The following is a 12,795-nucleotide window of genomic DNA, read 5'->3' as shown; positions in this document are numbered from 1 at the left end:
TAAGATACTGGACTGCTCTCCTCCGGATAGGTTGGCAAACAAGTCGTCAGTGACTGGCAGCGGTGACTGTGCGATGTCGTACATTGGGTTCAGTGTAACTTTAAGATCTCCGCAAAGGCGCACTGAGCCGTCATTCTTCAAGACCCGAATAATGGGCGCAGCCCACTGCTTCTGGCCTTCCAGCCTGCTACCAGCTGCGTCCAGCCTGTTCCTTTCCTGTGACACTTTTTCACGAAGTGCAAAAGGGACCTTTCTTGCCTTGAAAAATTTCATAATTGCTGCGCTTCGAAGATGTATCCGTGCCGGCGGGCCTTGGACGAGTCCTGTACCTGTTGTGAACAGGCGCGCGTGCTGCAATAGCAGTGCCGAGGCAGTTGGCAAGACTGCTTGTGGGGCCGCGCTTGTCAGGTGGAGTTCCGTCATGACGCGCAACACTGTATTTCTTTTGTCGTCCAGTTCATGTATTAAATCTCGCCTACAAAAGCTGGGGCCTTTGCAGTCCAGCATCAAGTTACACCTAACTGTCACAGCCTGATAAAAAAATTCTATATGAAGCACACCAAGTGCTAGCAGTGTTCAGAGGTAGCAGGACAATTTTATCGCTGCTTTCTCAAGTGGCAGCCATCGCTGCCGGTATATATTATGGATGCTTGTTTAAATCACGTAAACCGAGGAACCGGTACGAGTATCCATGTCTACGTTGACACCGTTCCAAGCAATGGTTTTAATCGGTGGTACAAGCGAATGTGTTGTGCTCAAGGACCAAATCTGTGATGTGCAGCTATCGCTGCCTTCTATAGTTTGCGCCTTTACTGTGATAGCTACTTCCGCAGTCTTTTGAAGGGCACATTTTTGCTACGTTACCTTGCTGCCCACCGCAAAAACATCGGCGCTTGTCTAGGTGGCAAGCTGCGGTGTTGTGGCCGTAGTTGCCACAAGACCGGCACTGTTTCTGGGTGCAAAACGTCACCTTTCTTGTAGTAGACTGGTTACGGTAAGTTATCATGTATACATTTGGTTTTATCGGGTTTCCAGTCACGCCTTGAGCGTCAAGTTCCGCACTTTCTGCAAATAATGTGAGAGCCTCTGCTTCTTTTAACGAAAGGTCTTTCGTCGCCAGGAGCTGTTTTTGCAAGTTCTTCGACCTGACGCCACATACAATGCGGTCTCTGATCATTTCTCGTCCAACAGAGACGAGAAATTGCTGTTGCGCGCTATTTCTCTTATAGCCCCAATAAATACCTGAAATGACTCGTCTTCCTTCTGATTCCGGTTGAAAAACTTGTAACTCTCCGAACTTTCGTTGGGTGTTCGATTGTAGTACCTGCTTAGCCTACTCACTACATTCTCGTACCTCAAGGAATTAGGCTTCAACGGCGCTACTTTCCCACTAGCACTACGACTGTCTTTGTGTTGAATGAGGCTATGAGCAAGGTCCTTTTCTCTTTATCTTCAGTGATACTGTTTGCCTCAATGTACGCTTCAACTATCACAAGGTAAACTTCCCACTTATCTATCTCATCGTATAAATCCGGTAGCTCGTACTGTTGCCGCTGTTCTGCGCAGAACGTTCTAGCTTGAGGTCCGCACTCATCGCCACTGTTGCGTTCGCGGCCAGCGGCCAGCATCGCCCGGCAAATAAGCGTCTCTTTATTTTCAGCTTGAGAAGATACAGGTCAGGAAAGAGAGAGGGCGCGAAGAAGCAACAGGAAGGGGACATGTACGACGCAATCACGGGTAGTAAGGGGCTTGGTCATCAGTGCTGGCGTGAGTCTGGTTTTGAACTCGGCTACCTGCAGTATCTGTAGCAGGTAGCGCATTCCCAATTGAAGTCTTTTAATATTTAAGAGTGGGTCCTTTGTAGTATATTGTCTTCAGCAGTCCTCGTTCTCTAGCTGACTTGACGACGTAGAAGGTCCTGTAAACGGCATGTTCGAATCAAGTCCCTATCGGACCAGAATCCACGAATCTAGTTTAATATCTGGCATCTTTGTGCGGTGTCTGTGGGGAAAACTTTTTTTATATAGTCGCTCAATATTTCGTCGCTGATCAGAAGTTTCGGGGATGTTCCTTTTGAACGATTTGTTTCTCTAAACTCAATTCGTGGTCCGCTGGCAGCCATGGGCTCGTGCCAAATGCCGCAAAATGTGGGGCTCATCTAAGGCCTGCTGTATGTGATCTTCTGTGATGTGCGATGGCGGCTTCCAAACGGCATTTCCAGCCGCTTTTGCACTTGTGGTATAATCGTAGGTAGATCTTAGAGTCCTTCATCAGTCGCTCTGCAAGGGAATTCGCTTCGTATGGTAAGGTGGTGGAAAGTGAAGGCTGATAATTCTTTTCTCCGCTTTTTTCGCTTTTAAAGGCCGGGATATTGTCTGCGACGACGACTCCGATATTCTCGAACAGTTCTTATTCCATCGATGACAAGACGCAGTTTGTGCCCTCCTTTCCAGCTTTGGCGGAGACAAAACTCGCGCAGTCGTCGACAGCGACAAGCAATGCCGGCGTCGTCCTAACTCCCTCCCCCTTCTTTTTGATTTCAGCAAAATAAATATGGCCAAACTCGAAGGGGTTATCGGAATAATCTAGCAAGACTATCCTGTTGCCCCTAGGCTTGCACTTGGCTTTAACAAGCTCACACTGATGACAAGCGTTCAGGTGATTTGGGATGTCTTCTTCAATGTTTTTGCAAGATAAACGCTGGGATAGTTTGTGGTACTGTCTTTCAGAATTCATCGTCTCCTCCTGACTCGGGACTAGTGTGGTAAAGCTTCGCGACTGCTGGCACTTTGGTCTACAGGACGTATAATCTGCCATTCTTTACTTCCACCTCCCGTGTGCCTTCCCAAAGCTGTAACCAGTTTATATTTCTAGTTAGGTTATCATGCGGCCCGTACAGCCAAGAAATGGCATCGGCACGTGGATGTTTCTGTCCCGGACGATGTATGACGTCAAAGCTGAAGTCTTGTATTGCACTAACCCATCGAGCTATTCTGCCCTTCGGCTGCGATAGCTCAAACAGGTATGTAAACGCCTCTGTTTCTGTGGACAGTTTCAAGTGGTTGCATTCCGGGTAGTATCTCAGTGTATCTCAATGCTAACACCACCGCCGGTGCTACCTTCTGCATAGTTTCATAAGCGCCTTGTGCCTTCACGAAAGTGGAAGCTTTGTAGCCTCATGCTAGGAGAATATGGCGGCTACTCCATAATAAGTTGCGCCGGTATAGAGCTCAGACGGCAACTTGAAGTCGGGGAGCATTATACAGGGTCCGATTATATGATGCGGACAAGTTCGGTATAGCTATTCTCAGACTCTTTTGACCACAAAGGGCACGTCCCTTCGGGTCACTGCGTTGAGACATTTGGTTTTTCTCTCATAGTTTCTTATGAACGCAAGGAAATGGCCCGCCAGTCCCAAAACTACTCAAAGGCAATGAATCTGATACGGTTTCACCATTTTCTTGATGTGTTGAACACTCGCTTTATTGGTGCTTTTCGTTTCACCGTCAAACACCCTTCCAAGGAAAATCACCTTATTTCAAGGAACTCACTTTTCTTCATGTTAACTTTAATTTTGTCGGGGCTTAGTGCCTCAAGTACGTTACTCAAATGCTCCTCGTGGTTTTCTTTTGACCTGGAGTAGACAATAATATCATCCGCATATACACTGCAAAATTTTCCAATGAATTTGCCGGCGTTTGGTTCACAATTTTGTGGAACCACGACGCCGAATCCTTCCGCCAAATGGCAACCGATTATACTCGTAGATGTTGAATGATCTGTCAAATGCTACAAACTTTTTGATTTTCTTCATCATTCCATTCGCACCCTCCAGTCTCGTCAATGATTTCATCTATCCTAGGTATCAGGTATAGAAAAAGATCGGTCTGGTTGTTTATCATTCGGTAATCAGTGCACAGTAGGAATAATTCTTCCTTCGATACATTCGTAACAAGGGAAGCAAAAGAGGATGTGGATAGCCAAGGATTTCTGCTTCTAACATGCCCCGAAGTTCTTGCCTTAGCCATGCTTTCTTGTGATGGCTGAGGCTATGCGGCTTTTTTTCTGACGACTGTGCTAACGCGAAACAAGAACGGCACCTCAATTGCGGTTGGGGCTCCGGGATATGGCCCAATACGGATTAGCTCGGGGAGCTTCAGTGGCGCATCCTCCGTGCATGATGGCTTTCGCTCATCTGGTTTTTCCGTCATCCACATATCTTGCTTACGTTGTCCAATAGTCAACTTGTCATTCCATAGTCCGTTAACCTTAATTTTCTTCATATCAGGTGATGACAAAAGAAAAGCGAAGTTCACATCTAACAAGACGAGCGCTTCCACCGTGAGCTTCTGACGTTCGAACTCAAGAGCGGCTGTTGTCTATGGTAATTGCCAGATTAACCATTGAAGCTACACACACGGATATGCTTTCCAGATATGACACTGGTTGACTCCACAATAGTTTCATTAATTAGGCTCATGAAAGCACCAGTGTCAATCAACGCTGATATGATTCAGTTCTTTACAAGCATCAGTGCTGTCAGAACGCTTGATTTAACAAGAAACACAGTTTCTTCAGCATATTGGTGAGATTCTGTGGGGCTTGGACTTGTGGAGCTATGGATTGTTATTAAGTACCGAGCCGCGCCTTTCTTGTCGCTTGGTCTAGAGTTGTGACTCTTGTCTCTTTTGGTTACACTTTAGTATATGTCGTCATAACGTACACCAGTGACTAAAGAAGTTGGTCAATTGTGCTTAGTGACCCATCTAGAACTTCATTCTTGCACTGTCTGTTCATACCGTGTATAAGCAGGGCAATAACTGGCGAGTCTGGAAGTTTTCGCAAGGTTTGACAAATTACATGTCACTTTTCCAACACATACTCTCTGATGTTTATTGTTTTCTGTCTGTAAAATATGGTGTTATTCCAGAGTTCCATGGGACTCCTATTGAATGCTCGAGAGAAACTCTCCTTCCACTCATTCTATTGTTAATTCAACTGTGAGGTTAAACAAAAATGGTACCATTTTCTTGTTTTGCCACACAGAAATGCCCGAATGTTCCGTATGCGATCCTCGTCAGTCGATCATTGGTTCCTGGAGCAAGCACACTCATAACAAGGAAGCCAGGTATGTACACCGAACAAATTTCCATCAATTATTTGTGGTTTTGAGAAAGACTGCTCTCTCTTGCTTCCAGATCTTGATCACATAACAAGATCTCCCAGCTGCTGCTGTTGCTTCATCTGGCATTTACGAAGGTCAAGCAGTGCGTTCATACCAGTTATATTACTACCTGGCGGAGTTACAAGTTGCTGAGTTTTATGAGTTAAGATGGGTCCTTTTAAAGAAGGCAGGAACTGTACCTTTAGTGACGTAGTCGTCAGCTGTAAACCCGGAAGCACTTTGAACGTTCCACAGAACATCGGGCATAGGGGCATCCTCCAGTGGCCCACCATGTTATTCATCACTTGCTTTGTAGCACTCGATAGCGCTTCGTCCCTCTTTGAACACAACGTGCATCTTTTCCACAAATTCCTATTTTTGACTGCGCCAATGCAAATACTTCACTAGGGCACTGCAGGTAGAACCAATTAATTGCTACATTCTTGTTGCTAACCTCGTCTTCTCTTCCTCCTTACCGCACCGGCGATATGGATCGCTACAACAATGACAAGAGAAAAGAATAAAAAATGGAAAGAACGAATTGCACAAGCTCAATATTAGGTTCTATCGAAGTAGGTTAGACAGAATTACCTCTACTAAGATCACAGGAATTACTGAGGTTGTTTAGGCAGTTTAACAATGCCAGTATACGCTACTCTACGCTCGGTCGGCCAGAGTTATTCCTTAGTTTTGGCTTACTTCTGTTTTTCTAACGTGTTGAATATTGTGTATGTTCTGTTGTTTTAGAGACACTCCAGCGCATTTCGTAAAATCCATTGCATCATTTGGAAGTAGTCCACTTCGTTGGCCTTCAGCATGCGATAATTTTTTAAAGATCCGTCCTGTATTTAAATCTCTAATCATCCCATGCTATTGTTCAAGTGCTCTTGACATTCTCTTCAGCACATGTAACAACTTTCTATAATTATTTTGCGTGGTTGTGCCCCACACCAGAACACAGAATTTTTGGCTCTCTACTTGTTCCAGTATTTTGTTCTCGAAGATCACAGCTTATTTGCAGCTTGACTAATGTGACATTTTAATTAGGCAGCCATTTATGTCACGTTCAAGAAAATAAAGAGATAGCCCACTGAGAAAAGCATTTGTATCGCCTGCATACATAATTAGCTTACGAGAGGGTGGGTTATCAAACAGATCAATAATATAAATTAAAAATAGCGGCACGAGGACTGGCTCCTGCGGAACATATTTATTTATTTCAGCATAAGTGGATTCGCAATCATTTATGCTAATATACTGACAGCGGTTAGATATATTTCATAGTTGCGTTTCACATTTGCAACGTTTTTAATTATTTCATGTTTATTAAGAAAAAGCGTCATTTCACAAAAATCATTTTCACTAAATCCAAATTGCACATCATTATATGCTCAACACAGAAAAATCAATGCATCCTGAAATTTTAACGCGCTCTCAAATATTTTAGAAAGTAATCGAAAGACAGAGACCGGTCTGTAATTGGTTATCTGTAGCTTATCAGCTCCTTTAACGCAGCTCATACTGCCTCAATTTTTAAACAATGTGAAAAGGCACCAATTTAGAAGATTCTTTAAATAAATATAAGCTAAGATTAGAGCTATTATGCCACTTACGTATTTCATCGGTGTTGGTTTAATACCATGAAAGCGAACTGCTGCGTTATTCTTGATATTATTTATTATTTGCACGACTTCGTCTGGAAAGGCTGGCGCCTGTATTATATAACTGATGCAGTTGAAATCATTCAGGACACAAGAAGGCACCGATATGTTATCGTCAGTTTAGTCTGCACTAGTCACAGGATACTCTTTCAACTCGGTGGCTGCTTTGCCACTTGATACCTCACCTGCACTTGTAGCCATGCGTAGCTCTGAGGCCTGGTTTTTCTGCGCTGTAAAATTTTTTGCTTCATCCCATACCTTTCTGGCGTCAGTTTCTAGCTTAGCGAGCAGTATTTCATAGTACTTATTCTTTGCAAAATTTTAACTGAACGTTTATTTCATTTCAATATATTAAGGTTAGCTGATTAACGGTGAGCTGATTAGGTGATGTGTTCTAGGGAGTACTATTTTTTTGGCTAATATGGTAGTAACGTGACAATAAGGAACACTAATCATACGGTTTCATGCAGAGTTCATTGTGCATTAGTCACAAAAGTTTAAGAGTTGAATTTTGCGCTAGTTGGTATCTTGACATCAGGAACATTTTGCAACATCCCAAGCGAAAGAAAGACGAATGCAGGCTCAAAGTAAGAACTGATTTTATTGAAGCCAGACCTACACGTATATATATCCACAAGCTGCCCAGACGCACCGGTACAAGAAAAAAATGTTATTTGTCAAACAAGAATTGATTAACAAGGCGCGAAAGAAAGTTGATTTCTGCAATTGTAGTGTGCAATCGATGCTTCGCTTACATAATCCTGGCCTGCTTTTACGATAAAATAATGTCTTTAACGTTTTACGAGATGTTTCTTTCTTGCTCTTGCCTAGGATTTTCACGCTACAGAAACGTGGTTCACAAGTAGGACTGTTCAAATGGTCAGCGACATGTATATTCTCCTTATTGGCTAGATTTCTTGCGTGCTGCCTGAGTCGGTCACTAATGCATCACACCATCTGGCCTATCTATACTGAAAAAGGCCTTCCCAATTGAAACAAAAACCAGCTTCAACATTGTGAATACACGACTGCCCGAGCGCGGATTCCAAACAGTTTGGCAATGTTGCTCTTAATTATCCTAAAGTGAGCCGATTGATATTGTTGGTGCTCTTCTTGTTCCCGTGGGGAGTACGCCCAGCCTACATGGGTTTCGCTTAACTTGGGCTTAAGTTTTAAAACTTCTGCCTTCGTTCTTCCGCACGCTCGTATGTAAAGGTAACCAATTTGCCATGAATTTTAATATCATCGAGAACCGAGCCATATACAGCTCCGCTGTAGCAACAATGTTCACCTAGAATTCATGCCATTCATTTGCATTTAAAGAAAACATAGCTGTACTCTTTGTGTCAAAGTGAACTGCGTCTGGCGTACTACTAGCGCCTGCTGTCGACATCGGAGACCTTGTCGACGCTATTGCACAGCTCACAAACCTAATCCTGTGGACAAGACAGCCCTAATCTGATTCTATTACTCATGCACATAGTCAAGGTATCGGGCTAGGAAATGTGGTAAAAGTAAAAAAAGAACACGAGATTTCCTGGATATTAATTTATCACTATTGCGCCTGTACTTTTTCTGATGCTTGGTTTCCTACACGAAAAGTCTGATATGACAATGGATAGATAATACAGGCATGCAATTGCAGTTTCCTATGTTCTGCGCTATCCTTGCTACATAGTAGCACGACCTTTGCCTTATGATTGTGGTTCCTGACAACGCCGTAGACACAGACGCAAAGGATTATACATATGGCATGTTAATCTTTGGCGTTGCTGTTACAGTTAGTAATGTTCGCCCATTTGATAGATATTGCCTTTACCGGAGCAGCATTTTGCAAGCACACTAGAGTGCTGTTTTTATTGTATGGTGAGCCTGCGACAGCTATTGAGAAATCCAGCATAAGATTTTTAGGTGTTCCTGCTGCTCTTTAGAGGCATAGTCAAATTTGAAAATCAGAAATGAGGTGTTGTTCATTGCCTTTAAGCTATGCTAACCTTGCAAGCGAACAGGAACGTATAAGCATTTCTAATTTTAAAAAATCACGAAAACGCATTCAAATGAATCAACGGTTATCTTCACGCAAGTAATTTCATGCAAGGTTACGGAATTCCTTCTTTCATGGACGCCAACTGTAGCCTTCCAATTCCGGTTATTCGGGGTGCCTAAAACAAATTTGCCATGATGTAGTTCTCTCGCGCACGGTAAGATAAGGATCTTATATCTTTCTTATAGAGCGTTCTCATGCCTGCTATGATGCAAGAACCGTCAGCGAAACCGGTACGTGACATTTTTCTCTCATATTTTCAGTTTTCAGCTAATTTATTCTCTCGGGCAGTTCGCTTGTCGATACATACATTAAAAGCCATGAGCGACTAACCGGACGTTTTATTACACCAGTTTTAAGTAGCCATACGTGATTTTCAGTAAGCTTAACTAATCCTTCGAATGCACAGCTTTCCCGGGGCGTGCTTTGCAGCAGATATCATCTTCGTTCCAACAACATTTTTTGCCAATTCACATCGGCTGCGTGGCATCATAAAGTCTTGTCGAAGCTTAACTATGCCGGATAGTTAGCTCACTTAACTCAGCATGAACTTCTACTCCGTGCATGCAAAATGGTAGTTATTTCTTTTTCAGCGCTCATAAAGAGATCTCGCCACACCCTACGCTTTGTATAAAACGCGGTGAACCATTGTACTCGAGTAGCAGTTCGTTCAGCAGCAGCTTCGGAAGAAACATGGTGAGACAGATTTCTTTCAGTATAGCGAGGCTTAACGGACCTTTCATTTTCCTGTATAATTAAAGTGCGAGCAACCATCGTGTGTATCAATAATTAATCCAAAGAAAGACAGCCTATTTGATTACCTTCCTCAGGGCACTTGCTTACCTTGGTAGAGTCCGTTTTCTCAGAATGTATCCAGCTACAGCGACCGCACTCTTCGCATAGGAAACATCTTCCGAATATGAAATTGAATACGAGACAAGCTATTATTATAGAAGAAGCTGCCATCACTCGCAGCTTTCTTAGAGTATGGAACTTAAGAAGCTGCAGTCGACCAAGGCTGTAATCGTGCGCAGTAAACTAAGGTTGAATAGCATATTATGGTGCAAGAGTCTTGTTAGCAATAGTAATTATGGTAATCTGCAATGTCTCCAAGCGCCGTATTTCGCATATATGTTTAGACTGCATGTCATATAGCATGCAACAGCTGATTACACCAGCATTTTCTGTACAGCTTCACTCAGTCAGCAATGGAACACATAATTTGAACTCTAGATTCTTTCGTCACTTCTGATTACATTCGGCGTGGTATCAGATCTCATGACGATTGAAAGCTGTCAACAGCGGTTTCTAAAATGAAACCAACAATTTTAGGATTGCCTGCAGCCTAAATGATCGAAAAATGCTATGGTTCTCGTATCACTTACCGGTAACAGCAAACGTATTCCATATTGACTCTCGGTCCTCATATTGCTCTGCCATGGCCTTCCAGATTCGCGCTTGCATCTTCTTTGCATTGGCCACCAGCGCCTTCGCTGGTTTCGCCGGCCACGCTGGCTTTGGCGTCGCGCATGGCGGTTACGGCCTCGGCCTGGCTGCTGCCCCAGCTGTGGCCACCGTTGCCCACGCTGCCCCAGTCGCCACCGTCGCCCACGCTGCTCCAGTCGCTACCTTCGCTGCCGCTCCAGTCGCCACCGTAGCCCATGCCACTCCAGTTGCCACCTATGCCGCTGCTCCAGTGGCTACCGCTATCGCTGCCCCAGCTGTTGCCACCTACCACGCTGCCCCAGCTGTTGCGACCTACCACGCAGCCCCAGCTGTCACTGCCGTCCACGCTGCCCCAGCTCTTGCTACCACCGCCATCCATCACGCCCCAGCTGTTGCTACTGTGGCCCATGCTGCCCCTGCCTTCGCGGCCTACCACGCTGCCCGAGCTTACTACGGCTATGGCGTTGGCACCCTCGGCTACGGTGCTGGTCACTACGGTTATGGTCACGGCCTTCTCGGCTACGGCCTCAACTACGGCTATGGTCTTGGCACTCCATTCCATTATGGCGCTCTCCTCCGCAAGAAGTGTAAGTTGGCTTTATAAACTTCAAAGGTTAGGGGAAAAACATAGCCGGCAACGCGCTCTCACACTTGGGACAGCTGCTGAGCAATTATTTTCGCATAAGAAAGCACACATTGAGAAATACGAGCGCCGATAATCATTGTGAATACGACACCATGACGGCGTTAGGGTAGAGTACGACGGACTGTACATAGGCAGAGATAGAGTGGTAACTGTCAATGCCACTACAGCGTTCCGCACTAAGGAAGAAAAACTTATTGTTAATGTGAAGGCTGATTTATTACTATTGAACACTTCTCGAACTGTTCCAATACGCAATGTAGGGGCCTAGTTGGTTGCCTTTGCACACTTTCACAAAGTATTTCACAGATACAAGTAAGTCGCTGACAAAGAACTGAAGCGGAAATTGAGAAGAGCCTTCTTTAGGAATTGCACTTGTACCAGGATGCTGAATGGCTCATCTGTAGGAAAAAAAGTATTTCATGGCTGATCTTCAATGTGTTACGTTGAGTCGAGAGGATATTTCTGTTGTCTTTAACAATATCAATGGCAACGCTGACAGATATTTTTTTTCCTTTTGTATGGGCAGCGCTCTTTCATTTCATTCGTAGTCATGTCAACGTCACGAGCGAGGTCTACGGTGCTCACTAGCCGGGATGCTCGAACATATTGCAGCGCGTGGCATGGTGATGCATTCGCCGTAATTGCTAGCCGGAATAAAATATACTTGTATCAAAGATCTCACTAACATTCATAAACCTTTTAGCTTTTTCCCATGCGAGCTACACTTACTCGCAATTTAAATACGCACGAACCTCTCGTTGCCTACCTGTTTGACAAAATGCAGTTGCAGTGAAGAATGGAAGGGACCTCAGCGCCTTCTTGATTCTAATGGTTCACTTTCCTTTTTTTCTTTCAGAAATGACGTTCATCCTCCTTCTTCTCAAGAAATAAAGTTATTTATTTTTACGCATACCGGTCTAAGTGTTTTACTAACCTTACGCATATCTCGAAGAAGCAAGAACATATGTATAAAGAAATTATTGCAGTTTGGAATAACTGCGGCACACAGTGGAGCAACAATCCTTAGTATGTATGATGAATGTATGTATGGAAGCCTGTAACCCTACAGTTAGAATAGAACTAGCAGGACTTTCAAAGGTAATCAATAAACGTAAGACAGCTGACATAAGGAAGTACAATATGGATAGAATTTCACATGCTCTCAGGAACGGAGGACGCCTAAAAGCAGTGAAGAAGAAACTAGGAATTGGCAAGAATCAGATGTATTTGTTAAGAAACAAATCCGGCAATATCATTACTAATATGGATGAGATAGTTCAAGTGGCTGAGGAGTTCTATATAGACTTATACAGTACCAGTGGCACCCACGACGATAATGGAAGAGAGAATAGTCTAGAGGAATTCGAAATCCCATAGGTAACGCCTGAAGAAGTAAAGAAATCCTTGGGAGCTATACAAAGTGGGAAGGCAGCTAGGGAGGATAAGGTAACGGCAGATTTGTCGAAGGATGGTCAGCAGATTGTTCTAGAGAAACTGGCCACCCTGTATACGCAATGCCACATGACCTCGAGCGTACCGGTATCTTGGAAGAACGCTAACATAATCCTAATCCATCAGAAAAGGGACGCCAAAGACTTGAAAAATTATAGACCGATCAGCTTACTGTCAGTTGCCTACAAACTATTTACTAAGGTAATCGCAAATAGAATCAGGAACACCTTACACTTCTGTCAAGCAAAAGACCATGCAGGATTCCGTAAGGGCTACTCAACAATAGGCCATATTTACACTATCAATCAGGCGATAGAGAAATCTGCGGAATATAATCAACCCTTATATATAGCTTTCATTGATTACGAGAAAGCGTTCGATT

At 43.9% G+C, this 12,795-nt stretch overlaps 1 protein-coding gene across 1 annotated transcript; it reads left to right on the top strand.

Moving 5' to 3' along the window:
• Positions 1-9,523: 9,523 nt before the first annotated feature.
• LOC142574068 (uncharacterized) lies at positions 9,524-11,846 on the top strand. The gene is made up of 3 exons (XM_075683238.1): positions 9,524-9,565; positions 10,320-10,902; positions 11,818-11,846. Coding segments are annotated over exons 1-3 (588 nt in total). The 5' UTR covers positions 9,524-9,562; the 3' UTR covers positions 11,820-11,846.
• The last annotated feature ends 949 nt before the right edge of the window (positions 11,847-12,795 follow it).

The sequence above is a fragment of the Dermacentor variabilis genome, chromosome 3 (assembly GCF_050947875.1).
Source record: "Dermacentor variabilis isolate Ectoservices chromosome 3, ASM5094787v1, whole genome shotgun sequence".
Taxonomy (NCBI): Eukaryota; Metazoa; Arthropoda; class Arachnida; order Ixodida; family Ixodidae; genus Dermacentor; species Dermacentor variabilis.
The sequence above is the reverse complement of the archived record's forward strand: the minus strand, read 5'-3'. Positions and strand labels throughout refer to the sequence as shown.